Source organism: Ursus arctos, unplaced genomic scaffold (assembly GCF_023065955.2).
Source record: "Ursus arctos isolate Adak ecotype North America unplaced genomic scaffold, UrsArc2.0 scaffold_25, whole genome shotgun sequence".
NCBI classification, from domain to species: Eukaryota; Metazoa; Chordata; class Mammalia; order Carnivora; family Ursidae; genus Ursus; species Ursus arctos.
The window spans coordinates 14,790,028-14,813,830 of NW_026622930.1; the positions used below are offsets into that span (position 1 = coordinate 14,790,028).

General features: G+C 36.9%; 1 protein-coding gene across 2 annotated transcripts in view; it reads right to left on the bottom strand.

Annotated features, from left to right (window-relative positions):
- Positions 1-2,372: 2,372 nt before the first annotated feature.
- Positions 2,373-23,803, bottom strand: part of SPATA7 (spermatogenesis associated 7) — a 29,859-nt gene continuing 8,428 nt past the window's right edge. Inside the window, exons 4-12 of one of the 2 annotated variants that reach the window (XM_026515495.4) lie at positions 20,996-21,043; positions 15,916-16,049; positions 12,703-13,175; positions 11,530-11,596; positions 10,382-10,497; positions 8,545-8,598; positions 7,096-7,173; positions 3,338-3,395; positions 2,373-3,091 (exon numbers count right to left, since the gene is read on the bottom strand). In XM_026515495.4, coding sequence (XP_026371280.1) covers positions 2,507-3,091; positions 3,338-3,395; positions 7,096-7,173; positions 8,545-8,598; positions 10,382-10,497; positions 11,530-11,596; positions 12,703-13,175; positions 15,916-16,049; positions 20,996-21,043 — 1,613 coding nt within the window. In that variant the 3' untranslated portion in view covers positions 2,373-2,506. Of the gene's footprint in view, positions 3,092-3,337; positions 3,396-7,095; positions 7,174-8,544; positions 8,599-10,381; positions 10,498-11,529; positions 11,597-12,702; positions 13,176-15,915; positions 16,068-20,995; positions 21,044-23,803 lie in introns of both variants that reach the window. The other variant, XM_057318687.1, reaches the window with a different exon arrangement.

Here is a 23,803-nt window from a genome sequence, read left to right on the forward strand (position 1 = left end):
GTGTTACTATCTGGGCTGTCAGCGAAGGCCCAAGAGGGCAGCACAGGGGAAACAATATTCTGAGCTGGGAGCAAGTACGAAGGGGAGAGAGAGAGAGAAGGGACCTCTGCCATGTTTTAAGAACAAGTAATTTGATGTGCTAGACACTTAGGATGCTTGGGGAAGGATGGCAAGAGAAGGAGAACATGACTTAATAAAAAATGCAAAGGGACCTGGACTTTATCTTGTCGGCAAGAGGAAACTCTCAAAGGTTTTTGTTTTTGAAGGGAGCGTGACATGGTCTGTGTTAGAAGAATAGCAGCTGTGAATATTTAATTTGCATACGACCTATTTAGTTCTTAGAAGCCAGCACGGAAGGCTCTGTAAATTCCGAGGCTGCGCACAGAGGCTGCTAACCCAGCTTCCGGTCACGGCTCGCAAAGGGGGTCTGTCTCAAAGGCTCGCTCATCATGCTGCCGGAGAGCAGAGTGGAGCATGGAGTGCGGGAGGAGCTGGAAGGAGAGGGAGAAACTAAGATGCTGCTGGAAGACTCCAAGCCAGTGTTTCCCCAATTTAACATTTACTTTCCATCTTTGCGCAACTTTTGCCAGAACCAAGAACCACTTTAGATATTTCTTTAAACCAACACATACTAAGCTTGAATTTCAAAGGGAAACCTGAGGACGACAACAGCAGCAGCAGCAAAATACCATAAAAGGTACAAACATGTGGACGGTTCATGGTCCTAGAGACAAAAGCTGTACCCAGAGTTAGAAGTTGGAGAAGACCAGGCATGGCAAAGCAGGCAGCGGCAGGTCTGAGGCTGGGCTCGAAGGGTGGAGAATGAGCAAGAAGCCAGTTACCGAGAACGCCTTAAGTAAGACGGCAGCTCCACGAAAGGGAGTTAAATAGGAGCCAGGCGGTCAGTCTGAGGTAGCTGCACGGATAACGGGGTCAGGGGTTTGTGGAAGAGCGAGGCTGGGACTGAAGAAAGGAGCCCTGGGGGCCGAGAGAAGGGTGGCGCCCAAGAATAGAGGGGTGAAGGATGACTGATAGGGAGACCCAGACTGGGAACCAAGCATAGGGTCGAAGATCTTTTAGGAGGTTGAAGAGGATTGTAGGATGGGAAATGGAGGGACTGCTCAGAAAGTTAGGGGGGAGAATTCCACAGGTGGGAGCTGAGGGGTAGATGGGGCTGAGGAAGGGCTGCAGCAGGGTGACTTGGGGCATAAGACATTGGGGGAGAAGTGGGGTGGGTGCTCAGCCCCCCTGTATTGTACTTTGCAGTTTGTCCGTGAGCCTGAATCCTGAACACCGTGGTGACAGTCAGCTTCCCATGAGTGAGATAAATCTGTCACCTATATACCACCAGAAATCAGCTGTAATACCTCCAGTGGTGTGCGCTACCTTTGCGGAAACATTGGTGTGGGCAGGGGATGATAAAAGCCTGAGTTCAAGACTGGGATACTGGGGGGGCCATTGCTAAGTTTCTAGAATATCTAGGTTATCATCATTATTTTGCTTCATCTTTTTATCCTTCATAGTCCCTAGGCATGAAACTGGGACTGGAATATTCAATTACATTGTTGTAAGCAGTTGAAAAAAGATGAACAGAGATAAGTCTTCTGAGACATATCTTAATAGTAAAGATCCCACTCCTGAACTACAAGGGCAAGAGAAGAGTATCAAACTGGGTTGATAGAATGTTTGCCCTCATTAAAAAGGGACAATTTTTCAGAGAGCTGACATTCTGCCTTAGCTCACTGAAAGGCCTTGAAGTTTAGATATTGGCAGGAAAGTGAGAAAGAAGAAATTAAGATACTACAGATACGGCTTAATGTTTCAAGATCCATGCCAGATCATAAACCATTTCCCATTGCACACAAGATCACTTATGTCTGGGTAAAATATGTTCCCCCTGAAAAGCAACTTTAGAAATCATGGCCAATAGATCTTAGGGGGATCCCATGCTTCTCACCTTCTGGCATTCATACCCTTGTATAGTATCTCCACTCCTTAAGTGTGGGCAGGACTTGTGACTTGCTTCTAACTAAAAGAAGGTAGCAAAGGTGATGGAAAGTCATTCCCGTATTATGTAATACGGGGCTTCATCTCACTCGCCTTAAAAAAGCAAACAGTGAGTCTGTGGCTGCTTACAGTGGTAGGGAACGGTGGACAGCCTCTAGAAGCTGAGGGCAGCCAATGGCCAGCAAAAAAAAAAAAAAAAAAAAAAGAGTTTGGAAGTAGATTCTCACCCCAATCAAGCCTCCAGATGAGACCATAGCCCCAAATGACACCTAGCTTGTAGCCTTGAGACCCAGAGCAGACACATCTCAGTTATGCCTAAACTCTTGATACACAGAAATGGTGGGATAAATAATACATGTGTGTAGTTTTAAGCTGCTAATTTAAGGTAATTTATTATACAGCCTGGAAAGCAAATACAGAAATCTTAATATATAAAAGAATAAAACAGAGGAAAAGGAATATTGAATTACTGGCCATTTGGGATATTTATTAATGAAGATCAAACATCCAAAGGTCCGTCCTCAATGCTCATTTCCATGATTTTAAGAGTCGGTCCTTCCATGTCATGCCTGTTGTCATCCTGGACACTGTGAAACTGAAGAGCCGGGGAGAGCTCTGTGCTAAGACAACATAATTCATTTGAAGTCTCCACCTTTTCGGTGTCACTGTCCCCTTCAATGACATTCACAGATGTCTCTTGGTCTGTTAGGCTGTCGGAGACACTTGGATTTTTGTCATCCCAAACCGAAGGTCCAAGATTCGTTTCATCATTCACTTGCTGAATTATGACCCCTTCTGAGTACTTTGATTTATAGATGGGTAGGAAAAATTCACTTGGTGAAGAGAGTCTCTCGTTCTCATCCTTTGGTATGGACAATAACATATCCAAAGCTTTTTGGTATTCTTGACGTTCCTGTTGAATTGTAGTATCATGTTTACTTTTATCTTCATTTTCTTCCGAATTCTCAGCCTGTTCAAAATCAAGTGAGTTCAGCGTATCACTGTGTTCCGGCTCCACCGCGCCTTCCCAGGACGCGCAGCCTAAGTCCACCTTCAGGACGTGCAGCAGGTGGCGCATTTTCCCCTAGGATCAAGCCAAGGCAAGAATAATTACATTAATTCAGCTCGTCAAACTGAATCACTTTTGTCTGCAGTGCAGCGCATCTCAGCAGGATTAATCCTTCTCTCACCTCCCCGCCCCGCCCATACACACAAAAGGTACAAGGGAAAAACAGCCTTGCTTTCAATGCATTCTTTGAGGCTATGGAAAAACTTTAAAATTCTTTCCATACTAGAATTTTTTCTAATGAATGTCTAAAGAAAGACAAACCTCCTCCAAATGATGTTTATTCTGTTTTATGTGTCTCTCAAATAGGCGTTCTAAAAACCTAAAAATGATAAATAGAAATGTTAATGTCTCAAAATCAGAAAATCAACTAAATACAAAATAGCCATGCAATAACAAGACTACTAAAGGTTGGAAAATATTTATTTATTTATTTATTTAGTTATTATTTTTTTAAAAGATTTTATTTATTTGACAGAGACAGAGACAGCCAGCGAGAGAGGGAACACAAGCAGGGGGAGTGGGAGAGGAAGAAGCAGGCTCCCAGCGGAGGAGCCTGATGTGGGGCTCGATCCCAGAACTCCGGGATCACGCCCTGAGCCGAAGACAGACGCTTAACGACTGAGCCACACAGGCACCCCTGGAAAATATTTTTTAGATTCTTCTTTTTCTTTCCAGAGCGAAACACTAATAATCCTTCCCTGTTCTGTCAAGTTCTCCAATCTGGGAGCTAGTATGGCTTTTGTTTTTGTTTAAGTTTTATAACAGATGCCATTGTTTCTGAAAGATTATATACCACTTACATTTCTGTGAAAATATTTTAAATGAGGTCCAACAATACCCCTGCCACAGACCAAAAAGCATTCTTATTTTTCTCTCATGCACATATGCAAACGCCAAAAGCCTCTCCCTCCCATTCTCTCTCTTTCACATACACAACCCCCCCCAAACCAAACCTCAAAGGAAATTCTCTTATAAAGAGTTACTTTTCAATGCTTCCTCAATTATACTTGAGAAAAATTCCACTGATGGTAAATCCACATAATAACCTAAAAGCTATCACTTAATAAGTACCACTAAGGGCTAGACATTTGCACTAGACACACAATCATTATACCTGTAATCATGACCAATATTTGGAGAGAAAGGTATTGTAAAGATCATTTTAAATATGAGAAAATGATCTAAGATGATGACTTCCTCTCCCCTAAGGTCACAAGCCATTAGGAGAATTTAACCCAGATGTATCTGGGTCCAGAGAAATTATTTTTTCAACTACACTATGCTTGTCTTGTTATCACATGAAGGTATCGATACTTTTGTTGAAAAACAACTCCTTTGTTATCATGTTATGATCAATGAAGTAAGCCAATCTTAGATTTAGTAGTTCTATTTTACTCAGCAATTTTTAAAAAAGGTTTATTTATTTGTTTTAGAGAGAGAGAAAGGAGAGAGTGCGTGCAGTGGGGAGAAAGGACAGAAACAGAGGGAGAGACAGAATCTCAAGCAGACTTCCTGCTAAGTGGGGAGCCTGACACAGGGCTCGATCTCATAATCTGAGCTGAAACCAAGAGTCAGATGCTGAACCACTTGGGACACCCAGGTGCCCCAACTGAGCAATTTTTTAAAAGCCCAAGAAATCCGCATTCTATCTTTTATAAACAATACATACTGTTTGGGTACCTATTTTGTTTTTTCTCATCAACCATTTATTTTGAACAATTTTCTGTATAAATAAATACACTTCTAAAACATCATTTTAAGTTTCTGAACACTTGATCTTGTAAATATTCAACAATTTATTCAACCAAACCTTTACTATTAGATATACGGGTTCTATTTTTTTGGTGCTTTAATAACAAAAGCTGCAATAAATAGCCTTATAATCTAAACGAAAAATTTAAGTTTTTTTTTCTACAACAAACACATGTTCTATGCAAATGTTTTTTGTTTTTGCTTCTAACCTGTGCTTTATTGTTTGATTTATACTTGGAATCTTAATGTTTTTGTTGTGGTAAAACCCAGGTAATATAAAATTTACCATTTAACCATTTTTAAGTGTATAGTTTAGTAGTGTTAAATATATTTCATAACCATATATTGTTATGAAACAGACCAATAGAACTTTTTCATCTTGCCAATTGAAATTCTATAACCATTATGAAAACATTTTTAATCACCCTTTTTAAATAAAAGTAGTAAACAGAATTATTATAAAAAACTTAGGTCTTTTTAGTTTATCTTTTTATAGCAATAATACAAATTTTACTTTAATTAAAAAAACTTCATATAAGAATAGAAGTAATTCATTAGAAATGCTGTACTTGACATATTACAACAGGGAAAGCATGTAGCATAAATGGGGTTCTATGATACGTAACAGTAAGTAGGTCTCGGTGCCCAGTGAACTTTATTCAGATAAATAATGTTCAAGCTGATTCAGGACCACAAGTTTCCTTAAGATATGCAATATCTAATCTGGGTTTATAAACTTTCCATTTCATTTACAGTATATTAACCTAGCTTTTAATTTGTCCTCACTTTACTAGTAACAGTTGTAACAAAAATGCTTGCTTTTGATTCTCGTGACAAGTTTCAAATAGTAAAATGAGATGATGGATCTTTCAAATACACAAAAATTTGGTTCACCAGTCTATTATAACTAAGAGATAGAGTGTTGTTTTTGTATAGTTATAATTTTTTTTGTAGACTCTGTGGGATTTTTACATGGATGACAATGTTGTCTGTGAATAAAGACAGTTTTACATCTTTCTTTCAAATATGGATATCATTTTCTTTCTCTTTTTTTAAGATTTTATTTATTTGTCAGAGAGAGCGAGAGACCACAAGCAGGGGGAGTGGCAGGCAGAGGGAGAAGCAGGCTCCCTGGTGAGCAAGGAGCCCAATGAGGAACTTGGTTCCAGGACCCTGGCATCATAACCTGAGCCGAAGGCAGATGCTTAAGTGACTGAGCCACCCAGGCATCCCTCATTTTCTTCTTCTCTTTTTTTTGTGATAGATTTTTTAAAAAGATTTATTTATTTTATTTTCAGAGAGAAAGCATGAGCTGGGGGGGGCAGAGAGAATCTCAAGCAGACTCCATGCCGAGTGGGGAGCCTGATATGGAGCCTGATACGGGGCTTGGTCCCACGACCCCGAGATGATGACCTGAGCCGAAACCAAGAGTCAGACGCCCAAGTGACTGCGTCACTGAGACACCCCTGTGATGGATTTTTTAAAGTAAGGTGCAACTGACATAGATTATGATTCATTTGTTTATATTGTAAAATAATCACCAAAATAGGTCTAGTTAACACCCATCCCCACAGTTATAGAACTTTTTTCTTGCGATGAGCACTTTTAAGATCTACTCTCTCACAAAGTACTTTCTAATATGCAACACAGTACTATTAACTACAGTCGCCATGCTGTACATTAACATCCCCGCGACTTACTTATTTTATAACTGGGAATTCTACCTTTTGACTACCTTTACCCATTTCGCCTAGCCCCCCTCCACTGGCAACCCCCAATCTGTTCTCTGCATCTTAGAGAAATAACAGTATTTAAATAAGTAAAATCTCTATTCTTATTCTTTTCTGTAACTCCCCTAAACTGCAAACTTGCCTTATATGGTAAAGAATTAAACATTCTTTACAATTTGCTATTAATTATAAGAATATGTCCCCCTAAGGAGCGCCTGGGTGATGCATTCGGTTAAGCATCGACTTTTGCTTTTGGCTCAGGTCACATCTCAGGGTTGTGAGACTGAGCCCTGCATTGGGCTCTGTGCTCAGTGAGAAGTCTGTCTGTCTCTTTCTCCCTCTGCCCTTCCCTCCACTTGCATGCTCTCTGTCTCTCAAATAAATAAATCTTTTTTTAAAAAAAAATCTGTCCCCCCCAAGAAAGCAATATAATTTTTCATTTCCTAATATGTGGAAATAACTTAAAAAAATTAACATGATAAGGAAGAGTATTTAATGTACTATTCAACCACCATAATATAATTTAAAAAATCTTACCTGTTTGAAAATAAACCAAGTTTCAAAATTTCATCTGTTACATCTTCAATGAAACTCAGATATAACAGTTCTTCTTCACTGTGAAAACAAAGCAGTACACAGCATAAAAATTATTTCCTACTTACTCTGAAAACTACAGGAAACATGAGTACCTAATTAGAAATATCTACCACTACTATGACACATATGAGTACCTAATTAGAAATATCTACCACTACTATCTCACATTAAGAGGAATGTTATAAAAAAAACTTATGTCTACATTCTTATACAAAGATAAATTTAAAGAGGAGAAAATGTTCCTAATCGAGTACAATTTTATAGATGTGTATGGCATTCATCCAGCACTAACAGATAAGCAGGAATTACAACAGCAAACAAAGAAACAAAAACCAATAAAACAAAACTAAAAAAAACCACACACATAAAACAAACAAAAACCAAAATAGAGCAAACAAGGGCAAAAGGGCGACCACACGTGAACCACCGGGGGCGCATGTTCTCGACAAGCATTTTACGGGTCCTCTGACTTCTGACCACGTCCAGCAGCAGAGGTGGGAGCCCTGTGCGTGGCACTTAGAGGAGGGGAAAGAGGAAGCTCATCCAGAGAAGGAAGAACTTCAACTATGAGACCCTCTTCTGCTAGAAGAGCATCTTGTTTGAAGATCGGGAAATTTATTGAGCATTTTTTCTCAAAATGTATGGAGAGAAGAAAAAATATTCTAGTGGGAAATTTGTGTATATAAAGAGAGTGATAATTTTTAAATATGTGGGCACATTATCTTATATTTTAATAGCTAGTATAATTGAATACTATTATAAATTTGATTTTAATTAGTTGAAATCTGAATTGATAGAAAATGTAAGTAGCAAGTAACCACTCAACTAGTAAGTAAATGTAAAGGGAAGAATTAATAAGAAAATTAGATAATAGATTAAAATGTTATATAAAAAGTTACACTTTCAAACGGATTCTCAGGCTCTAATATTTAAGTAGCGAGTTTGAGAATAAATGAAACTCTATAAAATAGATGATATTCCCTGAAAAAGTGTAGCTTAACTAAAATGACATTAAAACCCAGAAGTCTGCTATCTGCAAAGACCTGGTGAGGTTAGAAACCTCCCGGAAGGGTATCCTGAGCTACCCAAAGTCTGCATTCCTCTAAAACTCTTGTTATTCTTGTTTATTTTTATGGGTACTAATTATAAAAAAACCAGCAGGCATTAATAACTTAGGGACAAACTTCCCCTGGACATAAAGATGAAGTGATTGATAACTATTTCAGAAAATTGTGATCATTCTCAAATTTAGGGTATATTATATGATTGAACTCCAAAGCTAGTTGTAAAAGAAATTAGCATTTAGTCCTGACTTATTTAATAATAGTTTGTATGATTCTTAATTCTTGATTTCCACTAAGCAAAATGAAGACGTTAAAAAGATCTTACTCAGAGTGGATTTTTCTCTCTGGAGGAAGCTGCAGGGAATACTGACATACTGCCCTGAAAAGAGAAAATTACAATATTTGAACAAAACAATGATTGGCATGCAATAAGTACTCAATAATATTATATATTAGTAATGATGTATTCTAGAATTTTTAAAGTACTTTCATATCCATGATCTGACCTAATATTCCGAACAACCCTGACTGGTACATTGGGTACGTATAATTTTTTCCACTGACTGATGAGTTCACCAGGGGCAGAATGGCTGGGTAACTTGCCAAAGACAGGTGTTAATGAGTAGCAAAGATATTTTTAACTAGTCTTCTGATGACAAATTCACCATATGTATGTATTTATTTAGTAGGCTCCACGCCCAGTGTGGGGCTTGAATTCACCAGCCTGTGACCAAGGCCTGAGCTGAGATCAAGAGTTGGATGCTTAACCAACTGAGCCACCCAGGTGCCCCCACAATCCTTTTCCAAACTGGACGATAGCACTTACCTAGTACACACAATTTCACTTTGACTAAGGTTAACATATAAATAATGCTGGAAACAGATTATTTCCCTATGAAAAACTGTTTTAAGATGGTCATTATGACAAATTTTGTCAATAGTTATGTCATCATTAGTTAATTCCAATCTTGTTATTCAGGTATGCTTAATTATAAATATTTTGCTTTACTTCTTTTAGATTGAAACTACTAGAAAAGATAAATATTCCTTTCTTTAGGCCATTCTTTATATTCATTGCAGAAAGACTCACGAGTTAGCTTATAATCTTGTTATGAGTACTGAAGCATCATGAATGTCAAGACAAGAGAGATTAGTAATGAACCGCCCACAGCCCCGCCAGGTGCCATCTCCCTGGGAAGGGCCTGGGCTCTGAGGGATCATGTGTGTTTGCAGGGGTATCGGCAAGCAGAGGGAGAGGGAGAAGCAGGCTCCCCGCTGAGCAGGGAGCCTGATGCAGGGCTCAGTTCCAGGACTCTGGGATCATGACCTGAGCCGAAAGCAGACGCTTAACCGACTGAGCCACCCAGATGCCCCTCTTGCCCTCTTTTTAATCTCTAGTCCTTTATTACCACCTTCTTCATCTCATATATAATCTCTGACACTGGAAATACATTTGACAGCTGGAACTATCGAAGGCATTTTTGCTATCATTTCTATTTAGGTGTAGTATTCCATAATTACTGAACACGATGCGCAGTTTTTAAAAACAGTGCCAGTACATGGCAGTGACAGATAAAACACTAGCATATGGTGAATGTTCAAAATCATGAACTATGAATCCCCAAATCTTCAGTATTATTTCTGCCACAGGATTTGTCTTCAGGAAAATCCTTATTTTTCTTTCCTTCTTTCTTTCTTGAGAGAGTGTGCACTTGTGCGGGGGGGGTGTGTGTGTGGGGGGGGCAGAGGGAGAGGGAGAGAGAGAATCTTGAGCAGGCTCCACATCCAGGACGGAGCCCAATGCGGGGCTTGATCTCGTGACCTGAGATCATGACCCAAGCTGAAATCAAGAGTTGGACACTTAACCAACTGAGCCATCCAGGCACCCCAGGAAAAGTCCTTTTTCATGTGAATAGCAATGGCAAATAATATAAGCCAGTATCGCCTTTTTCTTTATTAATGAATTAGCAAAATGAATTCATTTAAACTTTTATTAACTACTTTGTAAAATTTCCTTACTAACACTGCCGCTGAATTATATAACACCAAAGTAGATTAGAATGCATGTAATTAGAATAGTGCTTATGTTGCAAATATTATATGTCTGTTACACAGGAAAGCAGTTAAATAGACAGTTGCAATGACTTCTGTAAGCTGTTTACCTTGGTGAGGAACACTGAAGAGTACCATCTTTAATCTCAACCCATGGTAAGTCATGCCCTTGTAAGGGTAAAGGAGCTATTTTTCCTTTGATATCATATGTCACACAATTAGATGCCTGGGGATGTAATGAGAAGAATCAATCTTTATTTTGCTTCAAAAATACATTATGAAAGCAGAAATAAAGCAAAACAGGCACATTTCAAAAAAGTCAAGGAAACAGTGAAGATATCCCATAGGTAAAAGTGACTGATATATTACGACAAAGGCTGTTTTAGAATACATTTTCTACCCAATCAAGGACTTCTTCTTTCCTTCCTTTCCTTCCTTCCCTCCCTCTCTCTCTTTCTTAAAGATTTTATTTATTTATTTGGCAGGGGAGGGGAGAGAGCAAAGCAGGGGGAGGGCAGGGAGCCTGATGCTGGGCTTGATCCCAGGACCCTGAGATCACGACCTGAGCCGAAGTCAGATGCTTAACTGAACGAGCCACCTGGGTGCCCTGTGTTTGACATTTTAATAGACAACTGTTTTTATAAAACAATAAATTTAAATTAGGACAAAAGTGTATGATTAATACTCCCAAAATAAAAATAAAAATAATCAGTTTATGTGAAAATCAGACTTAAAGCTGTAATATTTTAAAAGAAATGACTGCTAAACACTCAAAACATAAACACTATAAAAAACAGCCTTATGGTCTGGAAAAAAGTAAGAGCAAATATAAGAATGATACCCATCTATTCGTATATAACGTATAATTTCCAATAATCAGTGGCAATTCAAAAAAAAGTACAGGCATAGAAATTAAAATAACTTCTGTATAGCTTTTCTGGCTCCTTCGGTGATCCAAGTCTACATCTTTGAAAGCAACATTTAAGGTATTTTTTTCATTTATTCATCTATCTAGCCAGCCAACCAACCATCTAGAAAAAGTGCTAACAGGTGATTTCCCAGACAGGGCAGGATCCATCTGGCCACTCAAAGAAAGCTATAGTCATGTGTAAATAGGCAGTACTTCTCTATACTGGCTACATCATCTGCAAGAAGTGTCACCAAGAGATTATTCAAGTCCAAACAGCGATACATATTTTATTAAGTTAAAGCAGCGATCATTCCAATGTGGCACACACAGAGATCTCATTTTTATTACCTGCTTTGTGTTCTCTTCTGAATCTGTGAAGTTGTTGGTGTCAAGTGTCTCAAAATCAGATTTAAAGCTGTAATATTTTAAAAGGAATAATTGTCAAGCCTTCAAAAGACACTCTGATAATAAGTTTACTGTCTTAAAAAAACCTCTCAAACATAAAAGATGAAATCCATCTATTCTTATAAAATGTGTAATTTCTAATTATATAATCAGGAAATAGATATGGTTTGGATTACACAGCTTGTTTTTCCTTTTTTTGAATAGCAGCTAGATTTCACCCGGATAGAATGGGACTAGGGAAATGGGATCTATTATCCTCAAAAGCTGTCATACACACAATCAAAAAAGGATACAATATGCTTCCTTTCCTTATTTCTCCCTATTCCTTAATTCACGGGATTAAATGAACGCAGACTCATCTGGTATTATCGTACCTCTTCTCTATACCCAGAGAAAAGAATACTAGTCCTAAATTGTTTTTTGCTTTCTAAAAATAACTAAAATGTAGGACCAGGTAAATAGTTGTTCATATAACACCAGGAAAAACAATCACAAATCAGTTAACACTTTATAAGATTTGTTTGTTTCTTCAATCATTTGGCAAACTTTTACTGAATATTCATTATGTGCCAGGCACTATCAAATATGAAAACATTATTGAGGCAAATTACACTTAGTTTTCAGAAACTGTCCCACTTGGCTAAATTATTCCTGGGGAGTTGCTGCTATATAAGAGTGGGGTTGAATATTTGCAGGAAGGGAGCCCAGGGAAAGTCAGAGAAACAGTGTTTTTTTTCCTTGCTAGTCCATTGTTTTGCCATTTTTAACATGAATCTATAGACATATTTACACAAATGCTATTTGATGACATATTTTAAGGATTTTCTGAAAATTCATGGTATATTTAAAAACAATATACCATGTTTGAAACAATGAAATATGTAACATTCCTGTTTATAAGGAGCTTGACAAGTTTAATAGCTACTTTTCAACAATTACTTAGGTAGTTTCAGTGACACATACAAAAGGAAAAGTCACATTAATCCCATCCCATTCAAAAGGGCACTACCAGACCTTAAGTCTGACACATTAGGTACGTGATATAAAATAAGGAATATTATTATTTAATTCTACAACATCCTGAAGGACTTACTACTGGCTGTGAATGTGCCATACCTGCTTAATTCAGTCTGGGTTTGAGCTTCTATCCGCTGATCTGTAAAATCCTTTTTTCTTTTGGCGGGTGTATAGTATCGATAATGTGACAGGAAAGACTTTGCTTCTGTTTTTAAAGTGCGTGGAGTGAATGGCAAATGTCTGTTGGAAAAGAGTTCAGAATGTTTATCTAAAAGGTCCCCACTGGGTGCTTTTGAAATAACTAACTGAAACCGATGGGTATTTGGAAATGTGCTCTTGGGCCCTCTGCCGTATGAAGTTCCAGAGCATGCCCTCCTGGGCCCAGAGGGGGTGTAATCCACGTTGAACACGGAGGAACTGGAGTTCTTCTCAGTACCATTTGTGGGGACTTTATCAGATCTAGGTAGATTGAGGTGTAGTCTCTCTGAAGACGTTACTGGTGACCTTGTAAAGGATGGAAATCCATTCACTTCTCCGATTAACACATCTTCATCTTGTGGTTCTCCTGAGGGCTAAGAACATTTGGTTGGATCGTCATCAATTATGTTTACAAATTCACATAATTGGGGAGTTCCACATTATACACCAAAAAATAGCTGCCTTTGGGTTTAGAGATTATATATTCCTAAAGATGTCAGCATTGTATATGAAGTTCTATTCAAGGTTTTGAATTATTAAAATATAATTCTAAATATAAGTAATAGCAATTGTTTTTCTTTTTTTGAGATTTTATTTATTTGAGAGAGAGAGTGAGTAAGAGAGATAGAGAGAGGGAGAGAATATGAATCGGGGTAGGGGCAGAAGGAAAGAGAGAAGCAGACTCCCTGTTGAGCAGGGAGCCTGATGCGGGGTTCGATCCTAGCACCCTGGGATCACAACCAGAGCTGAAGGCAGACAATTGACTGAGCCACCCAGGTGCCCCAGCAATCATTTTTCTTTCTGAAACTAAAAAAAGAATTACTAACATCTATCTATATTTGTGGTCTTGAACTTGTGTACTGAGATCTACAGGTAGATCTCTTTTTTTTTTTTTTTAAGATTTTATTTATTTATTTGGCAGAGAGAGAGAGAGCACAAGCAGGTGGAACGGCAGGCAGAGGGAGAGGGAGAAGCAGACTCCCTACTGAGCAGAGAGCCTGATGTGGGGCTTGATCCCAGGACTCTGGGATCATGACCCAAGCTGAAGGCAGACGCTTGATCAACTGAGCCACCCAGGTGCCCCTAAAGTTAGCATTTTCTTTCTTTTTTTTTTTTTTTTTAAAGATTTTATTTATTTGACAGAGATAGACAGCCAGCGAGAGAGGGAACACAAGCAGGGGGTGCGGGAGAGGAAGAAGCAGGCTCATAGCAGAGGAGCCTGATGTGGGGCTCGATCCCGTAACGCCGGGATCACGCCCTGAGCCGAAGGCAGGCGCTTAACCGCTGTGCCACCCAGGCGCCCCAGCATTTTCTTTTTAATTGTAGGAAAGTTTTCAGTAAATGCAGATTATAATTAAAACAGGTGTCTATTAACTATAAAACCCAATATTAAAATATGCCTAAAATAATAATTTGAATCTGAATTTGTCTAAATATTTATCATCAAGGCTTATAAAAATATAAGCAAGTTAAAAAAAGTTTAAGTACTAATTTTTAGACAAATAGCTAAATACATAATCATGTAGAAGATTTCCCTTAATAAATGATAGATTGATCAGACAAAAAAAATCAGTAAGATTTGAATATATATGAAGTTTAATCTAATGAATACACTGTATAGTAAATACTGTACACAACAACTATAGTATATATTTTTTTCCAACAAATAATAACACAGTGCATTTTAAGAAATTTGTCTACCTACTGGGCCATAAAACAAATTTCTCAACAAATGTCAAGAAATTAGCATCATATGGATATTCTATGATTAGGCTAGAAATCTGGAATAAGAGAAAACTCCTAGGGAAAAAAATAAACACAGAGATTAAGAAATACTTCTAAATGACTCTTAGGTTAAAAAAGAGATAATGGAAAATACTCTGAATTGACTCATAATAAAAATACCACATAACAAAACTTGTGGGATGCAGCTAAAGCAGCATGTGGAGGAAAATTTATAACCTTAAAATATGCTTTTACTGTCCAGAAGTGAGGCTGAAAATAAGCTAAGCAAAGAAGGAAAGTAAGACAAAATAAACCCACAGAAAACCAAAAGGGGAAAAGAAAGAGCAGACATTAAAAAACAAAACAAAATACAATAGAGATTAATGAAGTAAAACAAAATGCCCTTTAAAAAGATTTTAAAAAACTGACAAATCTCTGGTGAGAAAAAATCAAAGAAAGAAGAATAAAGGCACAAATAACATGAGGAATTAAAAGGGCGAAATACATATTCAGGAGAGATTAAGAGAGACTACATTTAAATAAACCTATGCCAAAAATTTGAAAATTTAGATGAAATGGACAACTTCCAACATAAATACAACTTTAAAAAATAGTTTATAATGATTCAAAAAATTGAATTTGTAATCAAAAATTTTCTAACAAAGAAAACTTTAGGCCCAGGTAATTTTAATGTTGAGCCATCAAATTCAAGGAATAAATAATTCCATACTTATATAAACTATTCTAGAGCATGGAAAAAGAGGAAACAGCACCCTATTTATTTTATGAGGGTAGCGTAACCATATAGAGAAAAAGGAAAATGACAGGTCAATATCAATAATGGCGGTAGATGCTAAAATCTTAAAGTATTAGTAACTGCACCCAGCAACGTATAGAAAAGGAATTGCATTATGACAAGGTTGTGTTTATACTAGGAATGCAAAGTAGTTTTAACATTAGAAACTTGACTATAATTCACTACATACATCGATTAAAAAGAAAAATGATGCCATCTTTTCAAAAAATGCAGAAAAGCATTTTATAAAATTAACATCCATTCATGAGAAAGGAAAAACAAATCTTCTTAGCAAACTAGGAATAAGAGAACTTCCTCAATCAGATGTTAAAGGGTATCACAAAACACCAAGAGCAGGGGTCAGTAAACTATAGCCTGGAGGCCAAATCTGGTTTACTGTCTTTCTTAATAAAGTTTTACTGGAACACAGCTATGCCCATTCATTTACATCTTGTCTGTGGCTACTGTCAAAGGGCACAAGAACTGTGAGAGACTGTGGGGTCTGAAAAGCTTAAAATATTTACTGCCAGGTTGTACCACTAATGAAATACCTTAGAAACATCTGCTTTTAACAGGTAAAAATACTATCTTACCTTTTGTAGAGTGTTAAATAATGACCTGGAATTATTTTTAGAATTGGCCTGCATTGCTGTTTTATTTAATTTCAACTCCCTTTCACATCGTGCTAACTCCTTTTTGAGTTTCTCTCTTCGTTGTTGGTCTGCATCTGATGGGGAAAACAAATCTTTTAAAATAAAGAACAAAACAGAAAAATTAAGGTTTTGGTCTTAGAAGACTAATAAAGGGCAAATTTTCTTTCTTGCAAAATAGTTTACACTATTGATATATAAATAAAAATCCATATACTTTTCTGTATAAAGAGAAGCTAACAAATATTTAATTTACAGAAACTTTTAAGTGCATTATTTAAAGAGCATAAACAAGATGTGACAAACTGGCTAAGCCTAAGAGCTCAAGAAAGCAATTCCTAGCAGATATTCAGAGATACTGAAGGTGAGAAATGCTGATGTGTTGTTTGTGACTCTGTCATCACTAAATGCAGAGTCCATATACTCTCCCCCAAATGCAATAACATCACATGCCATACAAATTTAAGTTTTATAGACTTTAAAAAGATAACATTATTTTCAATTAGGATAACTGATTTCTACTTAACTGTTATTCATTTGGAAATATAAATGAAAAAAGTGGTTTTGCACTTTAGAATGCTTTAGGTCAGGTATTGAATTGTTATCAAAGATAAATCTTTGATACATATACCATACCATATAATATGGTATGAAGGCTGAAAATGGTGAAATGAAAGCTAGTCAAATTTCAAAGTTAAATATAAGGTTAACCATAATCAAAATGACTTGTATTTTCATATAAAATAAAAAATTTGTCATATACTTTTTAAACTGGAATTTAACCCAATTTAATGGACAAGATAATTTCAAGTTTCAAATCACTATGATTTGTATCAGAATTTATAAAAATTTCTACAGCCTTAAAAAACAAAGTAATTAATATTCAAAGTTTGAACTATAATTAAAAAATAAGCATAATAAAGTAAATATATTTATTATTTTAAAAGGTAGACTGAAATATGGGAGGTCTCTTGAACAACTGCATGGGTCCACTTATACGTGGATTTTTTACAACACAGTCTGTAAATGTAATTTCTCTCCCTTGTGATTTTCTTTCTTTTTTCTTTAAATCTAATTAGTAACTTGGCCATTTTTTTAAAAGATTTTTTATTTTTAAGTATTCTCTACACCCAACATGGGACTCAAACTTACAACCCCGAGTTCAAGTGTCCCATATTCTACCAACTGAGCCAGCCAGGTGCCCCCCTTATGATTTATGCTACATTATAGCAGATAATATCTGTGGAGTAAATGAAATAGAATTTTCTCTGTCAGATCTATTATCTTACTTACAGGTAAAACAAGTGAGTAAAAAAATCCTCAACAGTCCTCAACACTATCAATTTTTAAATACTTCTATATTACCAAATCTGTCCAAGCTATTCATTTAAGCAACGCCTCCTCATACCATACACAAAATCAACTCTAAATGTATCACAGACTTAAATGTGAGAGTTTCAACTATAAAACTCTTAGAAGAAGACAGAAGAGTAAATCTTTAGGACTTTGGATGAGACAAAGATATCTTAGGTACAAGCAATTAAAAAAATTACATTTAAAATGAAAAACTTTTATACTTTTTTGAAAAAGATTTTATTTTAAAGTAATCTCTACACTGAACATGGGGCTCGTACTCACAACCTGGAGACCAAGAGTTACACGCTCTACAGACTGAGCCAGCCAGGCACCTCTTATACTTTTTCTAAAGACACATCCTTAAAAAAATTAAAAGGCAAGTCATAGATGGGGAAAAAATACTTGTAAGTCATATACCTAATAAAGGATTCCATGCAAAATATATAAATAATACACAATTCAATAAGACAACCCAATTAAAAAATGGACAGGGGTGCCTGGTGGCTCAGTCAGTTAAGTGTCCGACTCTTGATGTCTGCTCAGGTCATGGGACTAAGCCCCACATTGGACTCCATACTGGGTGCAGAGCCTGCTTAAGATTCTCTCTCTCCCTCTCCCTGTTGCCAGCCCTACCCCCCCTAAAAAATAGGGACAAAAGATTTGAATATTTATCAAAGACATGCAAATGACCAATAAGCATATGAAAAAAATGCTCTACATCATTAGTCATGAGGAAAATGCAAATTGAATCCATAATGATACACCACTTCACACCCACTAGAATGGCTATAATCAAATGTCAATAGGGGGGCACCTGGCAGGCTCAGCTGGAAGAGTATGTAACTCTTGATGTCAGGGTCAGGAGTTTGAACCCCACACTGGGTGTAGAGATTACTAAAAAAATAAATTAAAAAAAAATGGAGTCAATAACAAGTGTTAGAGAAGGCGAGAAGGTAAAATGGTACAACCCCTTTGAATTTTTTTTTTCAAGATTTTATTTATTTATTTGACAGAGAGACAGCCAGCGAGAGAGGGAACACAAGCAGGGGGAGTGGGAGAGGAAGAAGCAGGCTCCCAGCAGGGATGTATGCAAATCACTTGTCAATAAAACTGCTATAAAAAGTAAAGTCTTCTAATACATTCGAATATGGGATTTTTAAAAAGATTTTTATTTATTTTATAGAGAGCGAGTGAGCGAGCAGGCACACATGAGCTGGGGGAGGGGCAGAAGGAGAGAGAATCCTCAAGCAGATTCCCTGCTGAGCGCAGGCGGAGCCAGACAAGGAGCTCAGTCCCAAGACCCTGAGATCATGACCTGAGCTGAAACTAAGAGTCAGATGCTTATCCCACTGAACCACCCACGCACCCCTCGAATATGGGATTATTTAAACAACTCAACAAACTATGTAGAGCTATTCTAGCTTCGATACTATGAAGATTGAAATGATCGAGTCAGTAGTCTCTTAAAAGAGAGTGTCTTATAAAAAGATGGCTGAAACCCAGAGACTTCTTTTTTAAGTGTCTATAAAATCTAAGTTAGTTATATTAATTATAATGAACATCAGCTTTATAACACAAGAATAATGATTACTAATTACACTTTAGTTTGGTGATAACAATCTTTGTAATTCTTCTAGCCATCGCAATTTTATTCATTTACATGGCAAAAAAGAAAACCTCTTGTCCCAACTGACTAAAAGCTGAAAAGTACTGTGGGATAAATACACACTAGCTAAATCTAAATTCCAAAAACAAGAAATAGGAGCAATTCTTTAAATACAACCAAACACTGTCAATTCTCAAATTTTTTTCTTTCTTCCTTCCTTCCTTCCTTCCTTCCTTCCTTCCTTCCTTCCTTCCTTCCTTCCTCCCTCCCTCCCTCCCTCCCTCCTTCCCTCCCTCCCTTTCTTTTTTAATTTAAGTAAGTTCTATGTGTTAGGAGTTAGGTGGACACAGGTAATCAGAGCCAGGGTCCCCAACAAGAAAGCAAAAAGCCAGAACAGCTAAGACAAAACTGCACTAGCATCCTGTTTTGCAGCTTAGACAAGACCACAAGAGCACCCTGTCTAGCAGCTTTTGCAAAAATGGCTTTTGCAAAACATCTTGAAACAAAACAATTAACCATAAAACATCGGTCACTATCACTTAGTCTCCAAATGTCAGCCCACAAGATCACCAACACGTGAACTATAACCTGCTCGGTGGACGAGTGCATGACCAAAGCCCTGATTGGTACACCTTAGCAGCCAATCCACAGGGGCCCACACTCAGGATGCTTAAGATAGTTTCATGAAAGAGTTTATAAAAACCCCTACACTTAGAAGCTCAAAGGGCAACCCTCTTGGGTCCCCTCCCTCTTTGGGAGCTCTGTACTACTACTGCTCAATAAACTTTGCTTTGCAGCCTGCCACTCTGTCTGGTCTATCTCTTCATTCTTCAAAGTGGCGGGACCAAAAACTGTAGGCACTAAAGGGACAAAAATCCTGTAACATATGCCTAAAGTGGGGCTTGAACTCATGACCTTAAGATCAAGAGCCACATGCTCTGACTGAGTCAGCTGGGTGTCCCAAATCACCATTACTTATCTGCATTCCTGTCTCTTAACTAGTCATTCTGCTTCTATGATTGCCCCTTACGGACTCTCCTCAATTCAGTAGCCAGATGCTTTTAAAAGTTAAACTGGCTCTACTACTCTTCTACTCAAGGTCCTCCAATGGCTTCCAATTCCATGCAGAGTGAAAGGCCAAGCACTTGCATTGGCTATAGCCCACCAAGTCTGTTCTCTCTGCCCACCTCAATAACTTCTCCTGACACCCTTCAGCTGGCCCACTCCACATCAGTTAGATAGCTTTCTTTGCTGTTCCCTGAACACACCAATCACAATGCCATTGTACCTGCTATTTAGCAAAATTTCCCATTTAGAGGTGATCCTACTGAAAGAAGATTATCTGATAATGACAATTGGGTAAAAACATCTTAATTGAAATGATTCAGATTTTTTTTATATGTAGGAATAATGAAATCCAGAGAAGTTAAATAATTTATCCAAAGTTATGCAGCAATTTAGTGGCAAAGCCTGGTTTCAATTCTAAGTTGCAAAGTCTACTGACTTATGATTGTATAAACAAAAAGCTGTAAAAATGAAGGAGATTCTGACATGTTACAACTTGGATGAAATTCAAGCACATTATACTAGGTGAAATAAGCCAATTACAAATGGAAAACTACCAGATGATGCCACTTACATGAAGTACCAGAGTAGTCAGAGACAGAAAACAGAATGATAGTTGTAAGGTAGTTATTATTTACTGGGTACGAGTTTCAGTTTTGAAAGATAAGAAGCGTTCTAGAAATGGGCAGTAGTGACAGTTGTACCACAGTATGAACGTAGCTAATACCACTGAAATGGTGAAGATGGTTAGACTTACAAATGGTTACGATGGTAAATTTTATGTTATGTGTAGTTTACCACAAGGCTTTTAAAAATATTTTATTTAAATTTTAAGTTAGTTAACCTACAGTGAAATATTGCTTTCAGGAGCAGAGTTCAGTGATTCATCACTTACAGACAACACCCAGTGCTCTTCACAACAAGTGCCCTCCTTAATCTCCATCACCCATCTAGCCATAAGTCTTTTTAAAAGTCAGTATGTGAAAAATAACTTACATTTTATGCTGGCACTCATGCTTAATGGAACCGAGCAGTCTACTGCAGCTGAAAGAAAAAAATCAGCTGTTTAATAATATTCCTAATAGTTATAAATGACAACAAATATCAGATGTGGAAAGCACAAAAAGTTCCAGAATTTGCAGTTCCTTGTTTTGATTTTTTATGGTACTTCTAGAGATGAAAAATATAATACCCTTGATAAAAAATATACTGGTTGGGATTAATAGCTCATTGGATACTACAGAAGGAAGTATTAGTGAACTTGAAAACATAGCAATATAAACTATTCAAAATGAAACAGAGTAAATAAAGATTGGAAAATAAATGCACAGAGCATGACTGACCTTACCTACCTCTATCATGCACTTAGCATACCTGTAATTGGGAGTCCCAAAACAAGCTCCCCCCAAAAAGGCAAAATAAGAGGCCCTACACTACTTGATTTCAAGACTTACTGTAATGCTACAGTAATTAAGGCAGTATGGTATTTTTTTTAAAGATTTAATTTATTTATTTGAGACGGTGCAGGGGGAGAGCAAGCACAATCAGGGGGAGAGGCAAGCAGAAAGAGAAGCACGCTTGCCACTGAGCAAGGAGCCCAATGTGGGGCTTGATCCCAGGACCCTGAGATCATGACCAGAGCTAAAGGCAGCTGCTTAACCTATTGAGCCACCCAGGTGCCCAAGGCAGGATGGTATTATAATAAAGATAGACATATAAGATCTAGAACAGAACCGTGAAGCCCAGAAATTTACCCTCAAATACGGGTCAGCTGTCTTTCAAAACCTGCCAAGGCAATTAATTCAACACAGAAAAGACAATCTCTTCAACAAATGTTACTGGGAATATTTGGATATTCAGAGGCAAAAAACCGATATATCATATATAAAACTCACTCAGAATGGATCACAAACTTAAATGTAGGAGCTAAAACTTACACTTTTAGAAGAAAACACATAAGAAAATCTTAGTGACCTAAGATTAGGAAAAGATTTCTTAAACAGGATATGAAAAATATAAACTATTAAAACAAATGAAAAGCTGAACTTGATTTCACATGTCACAAAATACAATTTTTCTTTAGATTTCTCAGGCATTTAAAATATAAATTTCATAAAATGCGAACTAAAATGTAAAAACTTAGCTCTTCGAATGAGAAAACAAAAAATTTTTAGAAGACATTAGTGAAAAACTGGTGAAATTCAAATAAGATCTGTAGTTAATAGTATTCTATCCATATTCAGTTGCTAGTTTAAATAACTGTACTGTGGTTATGAAAGATTTTAACATTAGGGAAAGCTGGGTGAAGGGTTTCTGTGACACCATATTATTTTTGCAACTTTTCTGTAAGTCTAAAATTATTTCATAATAAAAATTTTAAAAAGAAAAGATAAGTCTTGGACTGGGAGAAAATGTATCTGATACAGGATCTGTATTTAATATACAAAGAACTCTCAAAATTTAATATTAAGAAACAACTTATTTAAAAAAATGGGCAAAAGATCTGAACAGATATTTCACCAAAGAAGATTTACAGATAGCAAATAAGCACAAGTAAAGTTGCTCAACATCATTACGCATTAGGGAAATACAAGCTAAAACCCTGATGAGTGACCTGTATCTGCGCTAGGCTGGCTGCAGGACTGCCAAAGGAAGTGTGGTGAGAATGTGGAAGTGAGAGAAACACACAGTGGCATCACTCTGGAAAACAGGCAGTTTCTTATAAAGTTAAACGTACTTACCATTTTACCCCACTATTCCACTCCTAGGGAATACATTTATCGGAGTGAAAAGGAAGCACATGTTCAAAGATTGTATGCGAATGTTTACAGCAGCTTTATTCCTAATGGCCAAAATTGAGCCAAAACAAAGCAAATATCCACGAACTGATGAATTCATAAGCAAATTGTGGTATATTCATTGAATGGAAAACTACTTAACAATAAAAAGGAAGAACTACGGATGTACATACCAACATGGATTAGTCTCCAGAGCATCAGCTAATTGAAAGGAGCCAGACACAAAATGATACACACTCTATGATTCCATTTAAATGAAATTGTAGAAAAGGCAAAACTATAGTGATAGAAAGCAGATCAGTGGTTGCTAGGGATTGGGGGAAGAGACTGATTGCAAAGGACTAGGGACTTTTTAGGGTGATGGGAATGTTCTATATCAGGGGTCAGTGAATGTTTTTTGCAAAGGGACAGATGGTGAATTCTTCAGGCTTTACAGAGTGATTATGGCCTCTGTCACAACTAGTCCACTCTGCACATTAGTGCAAAAGCCACCATAGACAATATATCCAAGAATAAACATGATTGTGTTTATTTATGGACAATGAAATTTGAATTTCATGTGACTTTCACATGTTACAAAATATTGTTCTTTTGATTTTTTTTCTGACCATTTAAAAACATAAATATAAAGATCATTCTTAGTTCAAGAGCTGTACAAAAATAGGTGGCAGGAGGCTTTGGCCTACGAGCTGTAGTTAGCCAATCCCTGTTATAGAATGATTGTTGTGGTGATTATACAAATGTATGTATGTTCCAAAACACTTAACTGTATACTTAAAATTAGAGCATTTTATTCTATATGTTATTATCTCAATAAAGCAACAAAAAAGAAAAAAGTAGTAGCTGGCATCCGTTTTGTACAATTTCTATAGTAGATTTGAAAATAAAAAAGCAGATTATAAACTTTTATTATATTAAGATCAATATCTAAACACAAAAATGTATTACATGTAACACAGGTAAAATGAAATAATGTAGTTATTATACAAATAAATATCAAATATAG